The sequence below is a fragment of the Echeneis naucrates genome, chromosome 21 (genome assembly GCF_900963305.1).
Source record: "Echeneis naucrates chromosome 21, fEcheNa1.1, whole genome shotgun sequence".
In the NCBI taxonomy this organism is placed as follows: Eukaryota; Metazoa; Chordata; class Actinopteri; order Carangiformes; family Echeneidae; genus Echeneis; species Echeneis naucrates.
This window is the reverse complement of record NC_042531.1, coordinates 19,271,410-19,291,140: the sequence shown is the minus strand read 5'-3', so window position 1 is coordinate 19,291,140 and position 19,731 is coordinate 19,271,410. Positions and strand designations below refer to the sequence as shown.

Here is a 19,731-nt window from a genome sequence, read left to right as displayed (position 1 = left end):
TGCGCGATGATGGCGGGAATGTGAAAATTTACAACGGAAATGAAAACCGAGACTACGTCCGCTCCACCTCTCGCGATATTTCTTCTGTATTTGTGTTCAGCTTGCTCCCGTTGCTTAAGAGAAAATTTGCTACTGCGTTTTGTTCTTAGATTGGTAGTTTTCACTTTCCCGAATCCAAAAGGGTTAAAAATACAGAAAATCAAAAATATTAATGTTTTGTTTTCCTGTTATTTTAAAGAAGATATGTGGCTTGTAATGCGGATGCACTGGACGCCACTCGTGAAGACATTCAGCAGCTAGCTTGAGCTAGCTGTGCACACTGTGTTCGTGACGCCGTATAACTTAGTTTCATTGCAGCTTCACTAGTTTGTTCGACGTTCTTCAGGTTAAACATTCGTTTTCAGCCCAGGAGCACTAAGAACTTCAGGAAATGCTAGCGACAGGAGCAGTGAGTACCTAAATATCAGCGTAACTGACTACACCAAATATGTTGCTGTTACCTTCAGTGATTGGATAAAAAAAAAACACAAAATCTTTGTTAATTATTAAGTTCGCTGAAGGTCGTTTATAATGTTTTTAAATGCATTCCCCCATGGTGCTGATTATCGGTTTTTCTGTATTCCATTTTCATTCAATCAAATTGAAACTCATTCATATTTCCGCTAAATTCATTATGGCATGCGCTGTGTCTTGGCACGTTTGGATCTGCTTAAAACTAATAATCAGTGTTTGGGTGCCTAATTTGTCATGGCCGAGTCAATGTATAGTGTCAAAGACACATTTTGTCTTGATACACAATGAGTTTGAGTAATTGTGGTTAGATCCTAGTATTGATCCTAAAATTGTCAATTAATTCACATTGAAGACAGAATGAAGCTGTTGGCATTGGAATCACAAATCATACATTTTTTATATCTTGAACTTGATTAGGTGATGCCATGTTCTCGTGTTCTCATGATGGTATTCAAAAGAATTCTTAAAATCTCTTCTCACATCATCCACCTCCCTCTACAGGCTGTGACAAATGTCACAGCCCTGGCCCAGGTGGACCGTGAGAAGATCTACCAATGGATCAATGAGTTGTCCAGTCCAGAAACCAGAGAAAATGCTTTGCTGGAACTGAGCAAGAAACGTGAATCTGTGCCAGACCTTGCTCCAATGCTGTGGCATTCTTGTGGCACCATTGCAGCTCTGTTGCAGGTATGGTATACTAGGCTCTTTGTCCCATCCAAAAATGTATTCATCTCATTCTGTCCAATGTCCACTATTGTGTGGCCTTGAAGACAAAGTTAACTAATTTCTTTCCTCCTCTGATTGTTCTTTCAATAGGAGATAGTGAACATCTATCCATCTATAAATCCACCCACACTCACAGCTCATCAGTCTAACAGAGTGTGCAATGCCCTGGCTCTTTTGCAATGTGTTGCCTCACACCCTGAAACACGGTAATTAGTCCTATGTAATAGAACATTACTGTGGGTTTTTCTTACTTTATTTATTTTTACCATATTAATGGTAGATTGTCATATGAAAAGTTAGTAAAGCAAGACTTACAAGACTTAAGATGTAGCTATTTAATGGATGAGACAAAACAGTTTTCTAGAAAAGTAGATGAATATGAGCGAATGACTTTGGTGATCATTCCAAATCTTTGAACCATGTCACTGACAAAAAAATGTGTGTGACATGTTTGTAGTTGAATATTTTTACGCGACAAACACTATCATTTCCAATATAATGATATGGAACTGACAATGAAGGTGCTATGCATCCCCAGGTGAATTAGAACAGGAAATTTGATTTCTTAGCCCTGGATGCCTTTATCAGACGTGACACTTGATCAAAGCCTTCTTTTTTAAGAAGAAGGAATATGACTTCAATTTATAATCTGATGATTGAGGCTTTAATCCATGCTCTTTATTAGTTTAGTTTCTTGGAATGTTTGTCACGTTTTGTCTTCATTGTTCAGGGCAACTGCAACAGAAAAGACACAAAGCTATGAATTGAGGTTGTATTTTTTACTGTATTTTGCAAGTGAAGTGCCACTGATTCCTATTAATTTTTTGCTCTCCACCAGGTCCGCTTTTCTTGCTGCTCACATCCCTCTTTTCCTTTATCCCTTTCTGCACACTGTGAGCAAAACCCGTCCGTTTGAGTACCTGCGACTCACCAGCCTCGGAGTGATAGGTAACCTGTTGCTGTGTAGTTTTTTCTTGAATGAGTACTATTTACACAAAACCATGGCTTCACTATTTTCTCCCTTTGTTTACTTAAGGTGCTTTGGTCAAAACTGATGAACAAGAAGTGATTAACTTCCTCCTCACCACTGAAATCATCCCACTGTGTCTTCGTATCATGGAATCTGGCAGCGAACTCTCCAAAACGGTATTCTAAACACTACAGTGCTTTCTCAGTCTGCTGTTCAAATCATATTGTTCAGCTGTAAGAGAGTATTAGTTTGACACAAGACCCATTAAATAACATCATTATCATAAACAATTTTTTACAATGTAATTAAAATGTAAGCATCTTAACTGAAATTACATATTGCAATCACAATACCTGTTAAAATAATTCCAATATAAATTTTCTAGCATATTGTGCATATTTATCCCTTTATACATTATTTGGGTTGCACTGCTCACTGTTTCTCTCTTTGTTTTGCTATTTTTTTTTTTTTTTTTTTGCTAGGTTGCTACTTTCATACTACAGAAGATTCTGTTGGATGACACAGGTTTGGCTTACATTTGCCAGACTTATGAACGTTTCTCTCATGTGGCCATGATCCTTGTAAGTGTGCCTTGGCAATCATCAATATTTGACTGAATTTTCTCTCTGCACAGGATGATACTTGGCGTCATTGTTTTGTCAGTATGTCTCTATCGCCATCTTTTTCTTTGCAGGGCAAAATGGTGTTGCAGCTTTCCAAAGAACCTTCAGCACGTCTGCTGAAGCATGTTGTCCGCTGCTACCTTCGCCTTTCAGACAATCTCAGGTAGAGAATTTTTCACCAGATACAGTGTTCTCTCCATTGGCTATTTTAATTATGGCTGATTTGTTTAAGACAAATACTCAATTGTCATCCTGACAACATGATCATCAGTAGTTGCCACTAGGAGGAGCCATGCCATTATTACAGCCTTATGTGACTCTGCAGTTAAATGGCCTGCTGGTCTGTGGTAAGGACTTAATGTTTGTCCATGAACTGAAAGGATCAATCAATGATCAGAGAATGAATTTGTTACCCAATAACTAAAACTTCCTTTTGGTTATTTTCCATAACAACATTTCATAGTGGAGGCACACAACCACTTTGAGACAAAACTCAGAAGAAATCAGTTTTATCAGTTTCCTCCTTTAAGCCATATATCCCATTGGCTCTTCCACTCAGTTTCTTATTGGGTCCCTTGTATGTTCCACTGATGTTTATATTTTTAACTAGTCTGATAGTAAAGCTATGCCCCATTATAGGTAGAAGGCCTTTAAGTAATATAAATAATGCATATGAGGAAAGCATTGCAGATGAGTGGTGTTGCTGGAAACAGAATTGGTCGTGGATAATAAGCTCCACAAGTACCAGCCTTCATCTAAATACTAAGCTTTCCTTTGTTTAGCCCTTTTAAACCGAGTGTGCCAGTGGCGACACATTTGCAAAACCACACTTCGAATTACCACAAGTTCGCAAATGTTCGCTCAATAGGAGAAATTCCAGCAGTTCTTGAAAGCTGAGAACTTGCCTCACAGCCAGTTTAGGGTCAGCACAGTATTTCCACTTGCACTGTTCCCAAAAGTTGGCGAATCAGCTACTTTGTTGTTAACTGTTAATAAACTCTTTTAACATGCTGTAAACTGCCAGATATTGAAGGTTCTAAGTAACCTGAAAAAATTGCGAAAGCACTTACTGACAGGACATTTTCTGGCCTTTTAATGGTTAAAATAAGCAAAAATGCAGGTGGACAATATTATTTGTAAGATAAGGGTTAAGGTTTCTGCATGTGTGTAGAGGTAATGTTCAACCAGAAGAGGTTTTTAACCCTGAATGCCTTGATGACTTTAGCAATAAGATGCAGTCTGTGGAAGGATGTTGTTGCCAGGAATTCAGCCACATTGGTTTCTTCCGTCCATTCATTCCTCTAGAGCCAGAGAAGCCCTGCGTCAGTGCCTCCCAGACCAGCTGAAAGACAGTACTTTTGCCCAGGTGCTGAAGGATGACACCACCACCAAGCGTTGGCTGGCACAGCTGGTCAAGAACCTGCAGGAAGGCCAGGTGACAGACGCAAGAGGCATCCCATTGGCTCCACAGTGACGAATACGACATGTACACTGACAGTGACGCAAAGACTCTCCTCACTGACTAGATTTTTGTATGTTGCAACATGTGGTGCTAAGACTGTGTGCAAAGCAAAGGGACTCGATAATAGACAATATTTTGTTTCTGGATGGATCTATATCAGCATATCTGTCTGTCAGCTCCATGTGAGGCTCATATCACATCTGAAATTATTATTTTTTTTTTTTTCTTTAGATTAGAGGGTAAATTTTCAAACCCAATGCTAACATTTGAGAATAAAAAATATTGATATTCTCTGATATTTTTGTCAGGATCCTTTAAAATTGGTTGATCAAACTGTCATATTTTAACAACATTTTCTTTATTTCTAATAACATTCTCTGTAAGACCATAAAAATATACTTTATCTCAAGAGAGTACTTTAAAATGCCAGCTGGGAAGTATTTATTGCAGCAGTCAATAGCAATGATGTCCATACGAATGGTTGTATTAGTGAAAGTTGGCATCAATTGTAATCCAACCAAGACATCACAACTAATATCTTTTCTCATTTTCACTGTAACTTGATGTAACGTTCTTCCCTTATTTGTTCTTTTGTTTTTATTTTCTGCTACCTTCTTTCAAGTAATACTTAATATTCTGCCTTGCAGGTTGTTGTCCATTTATAGTCAATCTTCTGTGGACTGATGTCACCTGGTTATAATTCAGCAAACATGTTTTTGTATAGTTTTTACAGGTAGTACTCGGTGGCTCAGTCATACAGAATGATTTCTGTCTAAGCAAAGGAGCTGGTCATGTTTAAGATATTTCATAAACTTTTACACGTAGGACATTGATAAACTGTTTTCAGCCTTATTCATTCAAGACAGAATGGCATTGACCTTCAAAGGGTTTAATAAACTTTGTTATTAGCATATTTCAATATTTAATGACAAAGAAACTGCAACACAACCTGCTTCACAGGAAAAAAAACCAAACCTAAAAACATCAGTATGAATTCAGGTGGAAGAGTAATAAAATTTAAATAAAGTTTATAAATCAATAAAGACCAAATAAAATAGAATGGGCTTCCAAAGAACAGACAAGACAAGATGACCTTCACTTAGCATGTTCCTGGAGCCCAAGAGTCCCAAAGCTTAAGATGTTTAAAACAATGCAAGACTAACAGTGAATCTAAAAATCTGAAACTCTTGAAATATCTTGATGTTTGCTTGAAATGCCATGCCAGTCACTTTAGCTAGTTATTTTTGACTAGCGTGAGCAATGTCATGCTGCCGTGGGACGTAGCTCAGTGGTAGAGCTTCATGCTTTGCATGCAGAGGCCCTAGGTACAAACCCCAGCCACACCCCAGCCACAAGGCAAACCAGTGGTAGGCTTGTGCCTGTCCCATGGACAGGGTTCTGGCACACACAAAAACAAAAATGTAGCCAAATCAATCACACAAGTCACAGAGCTGTCCTGTGGTGATCCATCAGGTGGAAAACAACATCTCACTGAAGTTAGGCCATATGAGTCTGCCAAGGCTCACCTGTACTCACTGAGTGCTCCCTCTAACAGCCCCACGCACCACTGCTCAGCCTTTATCCCTTTTACCGGTGCATTAACAGATTGTTGCCCCCATTGGTTCCATTATCCTCACAAGGATTTAGATGGACATCATTGCATCATGGAAACACCTACACCCAAACCCTCCATTTGTTAGAAAATGTAGTCCCTTTGGGGAATGATTGTAAGTATGTATTGTGTGTTTTTCTTTTATCTTTTTACCTTTTATGAGAAAAGAGCTGCAATAGCTAAAGTCATTACAGGCCTGGCCCAGGAAGTGCATTACCTAGAGTGGGTTGACAATGGGTTTGTTGATGTTTTCCGTCTTTGTGTTATGATTTGTCGTTCAGAAGTTTACCTTGTATTCGGCTGTGATTTTGTTTTAACATGTTATACTAGATTTAAACCAAACTTGAATTCATACATATACTTTATACTCAATCTTTTGTTATCTCCAGTTATCATCAGGTATCAGACTTGCCCCAAGACATTGTTTTATCAGGGACCAGAAGCAGTGCAGGTGTTTATGTAACTAGCATCTGTCATTGTAGGATTTGGCTTTGTTCCATCAAACATATGTTTCCCATGATTGTTAGCTGTTATCAGTGCTAATACAGAAACATCAGAGTCACTCCGATTCTCTGCAGAGCTTTTACAACCACCCGGAGGATGAGAGAGAAATACAGCCAAAATTGAAGCAAAGCAGAATAAGGGAAGTGACCTATACCAGACTTGGTGAGTGTGGGGGGGGTGGGTGGGAGTGGCCAGAAAGGAAGGAAGGCGGGTGGGGAGGGGATGTAGAGGAGGAGGAAGATGAGGATGAGGAGTGGTGGGAGTGGAGCATACCAGCATGCGGCAGCAGTGTCGATGGAGTCAGGTTTCTCTGGCTGGAGAGAGGGGAGGAGAGAGGCTGAGCCTGATTTCCCTTTGGACACTGCTCTTTTCAGGTTCTGAGCTCAGCTAACAGTCCCTGGACTGTCCTTTAGTCTGGATCTCAGCGGACAGAGCCAGGGTGGCATGCACACACTCCCTGGACCCTGTCCTTGAAGCTGGCAATCCAGGCCTTTGCTGGGAGTGCTATCTCCTGGAGTGCACCCACCTCTGAAGTGTTGACTGGGGAAATATTTTGGTAAGTCTTAATATTTTTCTTACTAAAGACAATTATGAATTGCTGTCACTTTTTTGTTTTTATGGCTGCAGATGTGTGCCTTTGCCAAAGTGATGCTTTTCACCCTCAAGTTTATGCGTCTGGTTCTAATTTACTCTCCACAACTCTCCCTCCCCACTGTGGTTGGAAGTTATATTTGGATTTTATTGGAGGGGCAGAGTCTGTTCACTTGTCTGTTGATTTCTTAATGTAATCGCATGCAGTGAAAAGCCAGTCATGGACAACTTTCTGCACAATAATGCCAGTTTACTGTGGAAATGCCATATATTTAACCCAAACCAGTTCCCAGTTTTCGTCCTGTCAGATACCCTCATGAGTCATGTCTTTGAATGTTTGTGTGTCTGTATTTGTGTGGTCAGTGAACTCCCTGAAGACATGGCCTGGTGTGACTCATTCCCTAGCATGGCTGCAAAAAAAAAAAATAAATAAATAAAAAACACAACCTGATTTGATTGGATCAAATCAGGTTGTATGAAACAGGGCTGTTGAGCTCCCAGCAGTGCAAAACGGTGTGAAAGCAGTGGAAAGTAGAAGTGTGTTTGATGTGGCTGTGCAGAGAAAACACTAAATATTAAAGTGCACATGGGTGTATGAGGCAAATTGCTATGGAAAATCTGCCTCATATTCATGGTCAGTCTGGAAAAGTGATATTAAGCTGTGAAGCCACTGCGAACACATTCCTTGTCAGTCATCCTGTGGTGGTGGAGGTGGGGGCTGGGGGCACAGGCTGGCACACGGGGATTGTGAAACATAGAGAGCCGTTGTTGTTTCAAGAGACAATGAAAGGAAATGATATCTGCCAGACAGGAATACAGAGACAGAGACACAGACACCCACTTTCACCCATCCAGGGGCGTTGATCCATATGGACAACAGAGGTGACAGCTCTTTATTGACTTCACCGATCAACACAATGTCTGTCCTGCATTTGTATTATTCTGCATTACTGATGCGATTCCAAATCACTTCCATAATATACATTTTCCATGCATGGAGCAAGATATCGCTCTCCAATAGTTGGGAGTGACAGAAACACACAGACACATATTAACAAAATACACATAATAAAAAGACAAAAACATGCTGAAAAAAGTTGAACATTTGTAAACACAGACAAATCTACTCAAGGATGTATCGTGTAGTCTAGTTTACGTCCAAGTGCTGCGCATCCCTTTGCTTGTGATGAAGCTCCTGATGAAGGTGTAAGGACTGAGTGTGTTGTGTGGTTGAAGTTATAATGTTGCGTGGCTTTCACAGTGGCAGTGTCCTAATCAACATTAAAGACAAAGCCCAATAGTGGCTGATGGGAATGGCTTTTGGATGTATTTGGTCAAAATATACTCACTGAAATTTTGATCCATATCAGATAAAAAATTGTTTACCAGTGAATTATTACAGCTCGTTTTGAAATTGGAAATTCTGATCAGCATTCCCATCACATGCAGATAAATCAAATTTGAGTGTGTGCATGTTCTTTGTCAGCAGGCAGCCTGCAGGAGCTGCTGCATGTGGGCCTCCCAGTCTGCTTTCTGATAATCAGCTAATGAATGAGTGGAGATTAATGGTGAGCCAAGATCCAGATTTAAATGGTGATTCTTCCATCTTGAAGCGCTTGGGGCAGTTAGTTTGCAGATGTTTGATCTATTACAGACCAGCAGATTGTATGAGGAGCTTCTTTTTCGACTTGAATAGTCTTTTGTTTGAACCGTGAGTTTTGTTCGCCACAATTCCTCATCAAAGATGTCAGGGTCAGCAACAGAACAGTAGCCAGTGAGTATTCAGCACTCCGCTCAGGGAGTTCTGAGCAGTGCAGTTACCTGCCAACACAGGGGTTTTAGCCCAAGTACACAGCTGAATGGCTTTTTATTGACAGTAATGGATGGACATGTTTCACTTCCCTGGCTCAGCAGAGAAATGCTCTATGAGCAAAGTGAAGTGCTAATATCCTTCCTGTATAATTCTTATCAAGCTTCCACTCGTAAACTGAACCAGTGCTCCTAGCAGAAAAGAAACAATATGAATTTTTCTAGCAATATACGTGCTCTGTAGGATTTATCTTGAAAAGTAACAATGACCATTATACTGAGTCTGTCTGTTCAGACAGTTTATGGAGGCGCTGGATGAACACAGAGGTTTTGTTTAGACACAGGGAAAAAAACATCTGGTACAATTCACTTCTCAACATCTGCTTCTTTTCAGAAGCAGATTTCCATTGGCATGATTCAAGAATAGAGATGGATCCTGAAGGCTCTCGTGAGTATACGTTATTCTTTGAGACTGAGGATGCATTTACAATTAGTGAAAAGATTTATTGTACACTAAATGTTCCATTTTAAGTCAAATCATCCATTCTATCTGCTGTTCCTCCCTGCTTATTTAGTTCTGATGGTTTAGCATCTGAGGTAGAACTCTTGACTTTCTACATCACTCAGGTATCCAAGATGACCCAGATATCAAGGTGCTGATGGCAGGATCGACTCTGAGAAAGGTCAAGTCTCGGTCCTGGAAGAAGCAGCGGCATTTCCGCCTCCTTGAAGATGGCCTGACAATCTGGTACAAATCCAGATGGGCGGGAAAAGGCCACTCCACCTGTGAGTAGACTCAAAGGGGTGGGATTATTCCTGCAGCATAATGGTTCAGGTGCACATACCTATAACCACCCTACTCATCCTACCCTCCCTTCAGTTACAAAGACGTTGATTGCATTTCGTATCAGTCTGTCTGCCTTCTCATTTCCTCTCTGCTCATCTACTGTTATCTACACAATATAGCAAAAACACCAGAAAAGAATTTGAGCTTGACAGGATTTCCTTTTAAGCGGAGTAGAATATTTCCTTCCTAACCCCTATGGTCTGAACTACACAATATGGAAGTGCTATTCAATGGCCAAAACCATTTTCTAAGCAACCAGCAAAGACTTTGGGGTTTTGTTACTATTGGATGGACACAGGCTCTCTGTTTCCACTGTTCCCAGACATCCTACTAAGATCAGCTAAACAGCACTTAGTGTACAGACGTGTATCAGTTTTTCCTCATATATGGGTTTTGAAATGATGCATGTTGTCAGTGAACTGGAAAAACTGAATTTCCTTTCAGGGATAAATTAAGTAATCCATATCTGAAAGTACAAAAAAAATGTGCCAAGCAGCAGTTAAATCACGTTTAGCCCATGACAAGATTGTTATTACAGATTAGTAGAAATACAAAATACAAAAATGTAACTTTAATCAAATTAATTCATAGGCCAAGTTCAAGTTTTCGTGTGATTTTGTAGGCACTCATGAGAGTAACTGGTTTTATGTCAATTAGTTTTTATGGTGTTCTGATCACTGATCTTATCTCAGTCTCAGTGACAGAATTGGAGATGGTGCGTGAGGGCCACCAGTCGGAGGTCCTGCTAAGCATTGCAGAGGAGTTCCCCGCTGCCCTCTGCTTCACCCTAGTGTTTCATGGTCGCCAAGGCAATCTGGACCTTGTTGCAGAGTCCCCAGAGGAGGCCCAGGCCTGGATCCAGGGCGTGCGCAAATTAATTCACAGGGCTCAAACCATGGATGAGAAGGAGAGGCTGGACCAGTATCCTTTAACGCGTTTCTTCTGCTGTTGACTCTGAACGAAACTCCACATAAACTCCACAAAGTGTCTGTCTGTTTAAGTTTGTGTCAGAGATCAGATGGCTGGGCTGATATATTGGTTTATACAAAGTGGCTAAATCTGAACATGCTACACTTTGAGTTTTTGTTGATCACCACACCTAAGTTTCCCTCAGCATTCTCTTAGATGGGTCTGGGACTGGTTCCAGAAAGCTGATAAAAACAAAGATGGGAAGATGAATTTCAAAGAAGTGCGCAAACTGCTGAAAATGATGAACATAGAGATGAATGAGGAACATGCGTTTCATCTTTTCACAGTGAGTTTCTATTCTGGTGGTTAAAATTTTGGGTTAAAAGGTGATGCAGAGTTAGTGATTTGTTTAAAGCAAATGTTTTAGGACTGTCAACCTTGTTTTTATATGGGGAATTTATTATTATTTTGTTAACCTCGAATTAGTCCAGATCATGTAGACAATGTAGACAAGATGTTTTTTGTTTTTGTTTTTTTGTGAAGGGACTGAGAATTTAACTATCTCCATCCACAGATGGCTGACAAGTCAGGTACTGGCTCTTTGGAAATCGAGCAGTTCGTCCATTTCTATAAGATTCTGACTCAGCGTGATGAAGTGTGGAAAGTGTTCCAGGACTATTCTGGAGATGGAGAGAAGTTAATGTTGGAGGAACTGGACAACTTCCTGAGGATAGAGCAACAGACGGGAGAGCGGAGTGCCCAGCACGCCCAGGAGCTAATAGAGCGCTATGAGCCATCAGAGACAGGTAAAGAGCAGGACATCTTCATGGTACAAACAATAATAAGCCATTTGAACATTGAATACATTAATATTTAATATTCTATGTATTTTTCAGAGCAGGAGCTCTTTGTTTCATTGCTTCATGTGACTAACACCTGCCCTTATATATGCAGAGTATGAACTGCGGGTTTGCATCTTTTTCCATGAAAAGAGCTGTTCTGCCTGTCTTCCACCAAATAAGATGTTTAAGGAGCCGCAAAACATAACAGCTCGTAAAGTTTTATAAATAGTTATACTGCACATACAAAAACTAGAGTTTGTTGCTTTTATGAAAATATAAAACAGCTATAAAGGAAACAGTTGATATTTTAGTTTATATTTTCAGCTGCTATAACAAAGGAAAACACCAAACTCTCGTGAAGATGACAAGAATAATGTATAGTGTGCATGTTCTGAGCTTAATAAGTTAAATATTGATCTATACGGGGCCTATTTCAGTTCTCCTCATATTTCTTCAAAAGTAATCAAATAAAATTTAAGCCACTTAAAACATATCTGCAGCCCAACAGCTTCAAAAGGACAAAGATACATACAGTTTGTATTTAATACCAACTACATTTTATTTCACTGTGCTGTCATCCTCTTCAGTTTTTTTTTTTTTTGACCTTAGCCAGGTACAGCAATCCACCAGGTGGCTGTGGTGGTATATAAAAAAAAATAAAATAAAATCTGGCCACAAGATAGTTATTGGTGTCATTTTTTTAATGCAGACTGTAGCAGGAGCAGGTTGTTGCTCAACAGTCTGAACAATAATCCACTTAAAATATCCTGTAATCGCTATAGGAAATCCATGCATCCATCCATCTTCTACTGCGTTTCCTGTTTCTGGGTTGCGGGGCTGCTATGGGAAGTTATTTTCTTTTTTATAAGGGTTTCAAGATGAGGAAATTCACCATGTTCTGAGATCATGTATTTTGAGCTGCCCAATTAAATGTTTCTTTCTAACAGTCACTCCTTTCCTAGCTGCAATGGACTTGTGTATTTCATTATATTTCATTCTGAGATGAAAAAAAAAAGAAGAAATCAACTCAAAATTGTCAATTTTAAAGCAACATGCTCCGTACAGTCTCTACAGTCAATAACTGTCTTGTGGCCATGAATTATTTGACTTATTTTATTGAATTATAGTCACCAGATGGGCTCAGTAGACAACAGACTTGTCTGAACAAAAAGCACATTAATATCAGCTCTGGGTCTAAATAAATATTTTATTCGCAAAATAATAATAGGATTGTTTCAAAGAATGCTTTTTTTTGGGAGGGGGGGGGTTAATGGTGAACTTACTGAAGTGGGGGGCAGGGCCAGAAACTCCATACCACCCATAGACGGAGGAAATGACGCGTATTTGAAAAGTCTGTTTTTTCTTGAAACAAAAGAATACAATGCAGCAACAAACGCACCATAATATATTTATCCAATATTGAAAACCAAAATCACACCTCCTTTGATATTAGATTATTGGTTTGTAAAGCAGAGACAATAAATAAAAGAAAACAAAAATAACAAGAAGTTAGCACAGCTGCTTCGATGATATAAGTGAGCACAATTCCTTAGCCTGGGCATTGTAAAATTTTTTGAGGAATAGTTGAAATAAGAAGAATTCCTGTTTAAGTACCGTTCATGAGGGAGAGCACTTCCCATATTGACATTTGTGTTCGTAATATTTTGGAAGGAAAATAATTCTACAAGACATCCAGTTGAGAAGGGATTTCCTAAACATTTAACGAAACTTAACTAAACATTTTCTCAAAAACTTACCATTGCACTTTTCATTCACTAGTTCCACATAATCAATTTTAATACAGTGTAATCTTGGTGTCGGTATGTTTAATATATTATTTTTTATTGACTGAATAAGGGAATAAGGTAATATTCTGTGTCACCTTCTCTCTGTCTCTGTCTCTATGGAGCAATCCATATCATATTTAATATTCAAATTGTTGAGTTCAAGCAAATTACCGTTTCCATCAATGATATGTTAAAATAGACCATATAGTTTTTTCTATCCAGTCTCAAAAATTTCCTTCTACTTAATATAGCTCTAACATTCCACACTGGGACATTTTGAGGGCTGAAGTTATGCTTAAAGATCAACTTCCAATGTAACAATGCCTGTTGATTAAATGTGGAGGGTTCAATAAGCCATTTAGACATTTTGAAATCGCATGTTAATAGAAACTCAATACCGCCGACTTTGCCAAATACCAGTTTAGGTAAGGATAACCATATCTTTTCACCATTTTTTAAAAAGCATTGGAGTCATTTATTTTTTAAAGTTCCATTCATTATTTCATGAAACAATTCCCTTTAGCTCCCCCTCCTCCTAATTTTTTAGCAAGTCTCCCTTTTTGATGTTGTGATGTTTCTGTCACCAAATGAAGTTAAAGTTCATTCTATTGATTTTTTTAATGGTGGATGCTGGATGAATGCTGGATAAATTAGACATAGACTCTTGTTTAGAAAATATTGTTCCTCCAAACAATTGCAACCTGTTTTATTTATTTATTTATTTATTTTTTTTACATTCATCAACGTTATTTTGGATATTCCTTTTTTCATTTGTATCTGAGCATTTGTTGACTCAAATACCTAGGTATCTAAGGTCTTTTTTGACTGGTATATTATACTGTGAAGTTTCAAAGCTTCTTGGGTTCTATATTAATTATTAGTCTGCTTGAATTGTATTCTGGTCTATGTTCTTCTAAGTTGCAGAAATAGGCTGTGTTTTTTTTCCTCCCTCTTCTATCCACTTGGCTCTGGACCATATGCTCCTTTTGCTTTATTTAAATACATCTCATCCAATCCGTAATGCAAGCTATTTATTTTTTCTCTATTGTCATCACTCCAATTTAGTTTAGTGTAGATTGTTTGATTGCTCTACTATTCCTATTAAATTCTTTTTTCCAAAAAGCTAGTGAAAGATTTCTCATAATGAATTTTAGATATTGCCATTTCAGTACTGATGTATTTTTAAATAGAAGGACAATACTCATCATTCTTTCGCAGCTGTCAATTAAATTTCCAATCATTTCTGAATGTGTTATTTCTACTTTTGTTTGTCAGCTGCAAATTAATGATAAAACCATCACCTAATGTAGAACTTGTTTCTGTGGCATGTTTTAAAATTGAGTTTGATACAAACCAATAATCAATTTGTGATTTGACTGGATCATAAGATTAAACTGTCCAATTTGTTCATTTAAAGTTTATTTTTGCTTATTGTTGTGATAGTCTTGAAGGCCATCTATCCATGCACTCATCAGGAGTTAAGTTGAAATCCCTTCCAACCACTAAATTATCAATGGGGCAATTTGTGTGTAGTTTTTTTTTTTTTTTTTTGCTGTTGTGGTTTGTTTTTTGTAACAGTTGATATCTAATGCAGCAAAAAACAGTAAACATAATCAAAATAATAAGAACATTGTCAATTTCCATAACACAGGCAACCCAATGCCCATTTTCATCTTCCTTGTCACACAAAATTTTAGCAGGACATCTGTTGAAACATATGGCAACTCTACCTGAGCAATTTGTCCCATGACTCATTACATTCGATATATCAGAGTGAGTTTCCTGAAGAAACATGCGTCGTTGCCCTTTGAAAAACAGAATACAGCTTTGTGCTTAACTGAGTATTTAAGTCGCCTTGTATTAAAAAGAAATAAAATAAATGTCAGTTTTGAACACATAAGCTTAAGTTTTTGGGAAAAGTTTAGGGAGGTGGAGTTGCAAAACTTGAAGAAGCAGTCCCATTTTTAGAACTGTTCCACTATGTTTACATTTCAAAATTAAAGATCAGCAGTTGATGCAGTAGTTTCTTCCTCTTTTTCCATGTGTGTTTTTTCAGGTGTACCTGCTGGCATTGTCCCTCGATCCCGTTTTTTGTTGATAGTTGTTTCCATGGGCGTAGCACAGTCATGCTCACTCTGCTTTTCCTTGATTTTGGAACGGGAGACTTTTTACTGCCTGAGGATTTTTCTTCAGGTTGCTTAATGTGGTGCATTTTTAAACTTATTTCCAGTTTGACATTTCAGTAATACTTGTGCTGTTCTCAGCACATGTATTATGCTGCCATTATAAATTAAATTTGTCTTCTTCACTGTAATTTATTACAAATTCAAGCTGCCTATGGTCCACTAGTGCATAGTAATAGACCTGTTTGTGCTGACGATGTGTGTGGGTAGACAAAGTGTGGATTTAATCGGCACACTGAAACCTGCAGTCAGATTCACAGAGAGTGAATCATCTTCCAGTCTTAGTTACAGTCTGTGAGCTCCTAGCATGGCCTTAAAACCTGAGTCTTCATTACTGAACACATACGATGCCTATAAAAAATATTCAACCCCCTTGAACGTTCCCTTTTGTTGCTTTTAGAAATGAAATCATTGTCAATCTTCATGTCAAGGTGAAAACTGATTTTTAAAAACAATGAATTAAATATATATATTGCATTATAAGTGTTTGCTTTAACATTCAAACCCTTTGAATGTGACTGACCTAATTCAAGGGAGGTCCAGCTACACGATGGCAGCAGTGTCACAACTAGTGAAATAGAGATGACCTGAGTGCAGTTGATATGTCAAGTGATTGTAGGATGAAAACACCTGTGTCTGCGAAGTCTAGTCACTGGTTCATCTGTATTCCTTGTGCAATGGCAACATGAAGACAAAAGAACACGCAACTCACAGAGAAGATCATTGGAAAGTATAAGACAGGAGATGGCTACAGTACAAGAAAACTTCCACCGTACTGGGCATCCCATGGAGTTCAGTTAAATCCATCATTAAGAGTATGGCACTTGTCCAAATCTGCCTAGAGCTGGCCACCCTCAACTGAATGATCTGGCTGGAAAAATACTGATGAGGGAGGCCACCATGACATCTACGACCTCTCTGAAGGAGTTAAGGCTTTCAGTGGCCCAGATGGGAGAGACTGTGCATGCAACAACTGTTGCCCAGATTTTTCACCAGTCAAAGCTGGATGGAAGAGTGGCAAAGAGAAATTGTCCTAGGGAATGTTGGAGATTCTGAAGTCAATTGGGAAAGGTTCGTTGGTCTGATGAGAAAAAAAAGGCTTTTTGGCCGTCAGAATAGACACTATGCTTGGTGAACATCAAACACTACACATCACCACAAACACACCACCTCCACCGTGAAGCATGGTGGTGGCAATGTCATGCTCTGGGGATGCTTCTCAGCAGCAGGCCCTGGAAGGCTTGTAAAGGTAAAGTGGAACATGAATGCAGACAAATATTTACAAATCCTCAGGGACAATTCGATTAAATCCGCAGGAGAACTGCAGCTGTATTTTCCAGCAAGATAACAACCCCAAGCATGCAGCAAAGGTACACAGAGATAGTTCAAAGGAATCAAGGTGAATGTTCTAGAGTGGCCAAGTAAAAGCCCAGATTTCATTCCAATTGAGAATTTGTGGCATCACCTAAAGAGCCCTTCACAGCCAATCCCTGCAACCTGACAGAGCTTGAGCTGTTTTCCAAGACAGACAGACAGACTCAGTGCTGTGATTGCAGCCAAAGGTCCATCTAATAAAAATACTGACCTGACGACTGAATACTTACATAGCGATTTACTTTACCTTATATAATTTTAATTAATTGACATTATTTTGTAAAAATCTGTTTTCCTTTTGATATTAAAGGTTTTTTTTTTTTTTTTTGCAAATTCTTGTCAAAAGCCAAATTATATTGACCATGATTTAATTCATAAAATCACTAAAAAGGTTGACACATCCAAGGGTGTGTCCTCTTAGAGGCATTGTATTTAATAAATCACGAGAGCATGTAGATAACTTTACTTCATTAAACCATGTATGAAACCTTATCGAAGTCCTCAGCAAATATTTTCATTTGCTGTCATAGCAGATTTTAAAATAATGGTTTTTAGAAATGATGTTTGAATGAATATTGGTTTTTATGCCTAATAAATGCAGACTACGCTGTGTATCCCTCTGTTCAGCCAAGAAGCAAGGCGCGATGACACTAGATGGGTTCCAGATGTACCTGTGCTCACAAGACGGCTCCATATTTAAACCTGAGCATCAGGGCCTTTACCAGGACATGAGCCAGCCGCTCAGCCACTACTTCATCTCCTCCTCACACAACACCTACCTCCTGGAGGACCAGCTCCGAGGGCACAGCAGCCTGGAGGCGTACATCAAGTGAGGACTGCTGCACGCACCGCACTACGCGCCACATATGCTACACAACACACACAGGACAGTGTCCTTATGAAAGCGGAACAACTAAGCTGAAACGGGCATGGGTTTGAATACATTTCGCATAACTCAGTTTGAAACAGGAGCAAAATTGGATTCAGCAATCAATCGAAATAGATAAATGTGTAATAATGACACTGAGCCAAAACAGTAAATAGTATTTCTTATATTTGTATGTTTAGAGCTCTGAAAAGAGGCTGTCGCTGTGTCGAGGTGGACTCCTGGGACGGCAATGATGGGGAGCCTGTTGTGTATCATGGTCACACTCTGACATCTAAGATTCTCTTTAGAGACATCATGTCAACACTCAAGGAATATGCCTTCAAGGTGAGCAGCACAACAACAATTTTCTTAATGGTCGTCTCAAATTACATGGAAAATATGTCTTATCATTTATATGCAGAGGCGTCCAGCATATAAAAGAGTCAGGCTTGAAAGTTAATGAAAACATGTCTTTTTTTTTTCCAGAAGTGTATCTCAAAGCCAGCACTTTAAACGTCAAGATAAGCTGAATTATAAATTACACTGCAAGACTGTGTGTGCACAGACGTGTTGATTCCAGATGGAGCAGTTGGTAATTCCCCTGTCCCTGGAATCAAACAGACCTCTGCACACTGACCTAAATGGAACACAACCAGGAACCTCTCATATGTCTCCACTTCTGCAGTTGATCCTGCTCAAACTTTCCAACGCAGCTTTCAGAGGATATATTGGAGAAAGTGTTTTGAAGGACTGTGGAAACCTGTGAAAATCCTTAATGGAACCTGTATACAACAAATATAAAGTCAAGAGCTTTAACATAAATGAAAAATATGTAGGTGTTGGTCTTAAGAGTGTTGTCTCCTTTCATTGCCTTACAGGCGTCAGACTTCCCGGTCATCCTGTCACTGGAGAATCACTGTGGTGTCGAGCAGCAGACAGTCATGGCTCAGCATCTCAGACAAATCCTGGGTGACACATTACTAACCACCCTGGTGGATGGACAGGTCCCCCTGCAGCTTCCATCACCACAGGTGAAAATCTATGCAGTTGCAATTCCTGGCTGAGCTGTGAGGTGGAGTCTGTGACTGAGAGGCTGTAATGTTCAGTCAAAATAAACTGAACCATTGAAGAAACTGCAACTTGACCATTCAGTGGTTGTCAAGGTATTTCTCTACTGTCAAACCCATGGCTGGTCTTCACCTCAGGTCCTGTAGGGCTATATGATTGGGAATAGGAGGCAGAACACACCCAGCTCCTCTTTTCCACATATTGATGTCCTTGGGCAAATTGCTTAAGTCTGTATTGACTGAGTCATCAGTGTATGAGTGTGATTTGTGAATGTGGTGTGTATCGTTATGTGCTTATGAGGCATCAAACTCTATTGAAGTGCAGCCCATTAAATGATTTTAAAGTCTGACATTTAAATTCAGTGAAATGTTTTCAGACAGTCTTAGGAAGCACAGCTACCATTAACAACCCAGAGACAATTTAAAGATTAATGGTCTCCGCCTTACCCTGATCCTGAAAGCAATGATGCACTGCGACTTTTTTCCTTAGCACAATCAATGCTAACTGGAAGTAATGGCAGGTCATTTTTACAAAGGATTTGACTCAGGCTTATGGCAGTTAAATAGCAGCGCAATGCTGCATTTACTCAGGCGGCAGCAAAGTGCAACAAGGTGGACCACCTTCACAAGCAATCTGAGTACTTAAGACAGAGGGTACTGATTCGTTTTCTCTCCTGTTGGTCTACATCCCAACATTCATTCTGTATCTTTGTGCTTGCAGATTGAATGCCCACTTGCTGATAGCAAGTGGGCATTTAATCCCCACAAATTCCTCGAAGGAAAAGGAGAAGTGCGGGGCTGAGTATGTAAACACACTCTTGCTTTGCTAATTGGTTTTCATTACAGGAACTCAGGGGGAAAATCTTGCTGAAGGCCAAGAAGATTGGTGGTCTAGAAGGGTGCGTAGATGAAACCCTGACAGATGAAATCAGCGATGAAGAGGAGATGCCAAACGGAGACCCCGAGAGTCCACCTGCAGAGGACCCACTTGCTGAGTGTCCAAATAACAAGGTGGAGGTTATGCTGTCCGACTCTGTGTTTTCA

At 39.3% G+C, this 19,731-nt stretch overlaps 2 protein-coding genes across 4 annotated transcripts in view; both read left to right on the top strand.

Annotated features, from left to right (window-relative positions):
- Positions 1-104: 104 nt before the first annotated feature.
- On the top strand, positions 105-4,590 carry cnot9 (CCR4-NOT transcription complex subunit 9). The gene is made up of 8 exons (XM_029530545.1): positions 105-448; positions 1,015-1,200; positions 1,330-1,445; positions 2,078-2,187; positions 2,276-2,385; positions 2,692-2,790; positions 2,904-2,995; positions 4,138-4,590. Exons 1-8 carry the CDS (start codon positions 431-433, stop codon positions 4,304-4,306), a joined length of 900 nt encoding a protein of 299 aa, XP_029386405.1. The 5' UTR covers positions 105-430; the 3' UTR covers positions 4,307-4,590.
- Positions 4,591-6,747: 2,157 nt separating this feature from the next.
- The window catches only part of plcd4b (phospholipase C, delta 4b), a 17,286-nt gene continuing 4,302 nt past the window's right edge, over positions 6,748-19,731 (top strand). Inside the window, exons 1-10 of one of the 3 annotated variants that reach the window (XM_029529931.1) lie at positions 6,748-6,966; positions 9,205-9,258; positions 9,438-9,596; positions 10,350-10,578; positions 10,783-10,912; positions 11,141-11,372; positions 17,380-17,581; positions 17,821-17,965; positions 18,499-18,651; positions 19,534-19,704. In XM_029529931.1, the coding sequence (XP_029385791.1) occupies positions 9,240-9,258; positions 9,438-9,596; positions 10,350-10,578; positions 10,783-10,912; positions 11,141-11,372; positions 17,380-17,581; positions 17,821-17,965; positions 18,499-18,651; positions 19,534-19,704 (1,440 nt within the window). In that variant the 5' untranslated portion in view covers positions 6,748-6,966; positions 9,205-9,239. Of the gene's footprint in view, positions 6,967-8,521; positions 8,570-9,204; positions 9,259-9,437; positions 9,597-10,349; positions 10,579-10,782; positions 10,913-11,140; positions 11,373-17,379; positions 17,582-17,820; positions 17,966-18,498; positions 18,652-19,533; positions 19,705-19,731 lie in introns of those variants that run through there. The other 2 variants (XM_029529929.1, XM_029529930.1) reach the window with 2 other exon arrangements.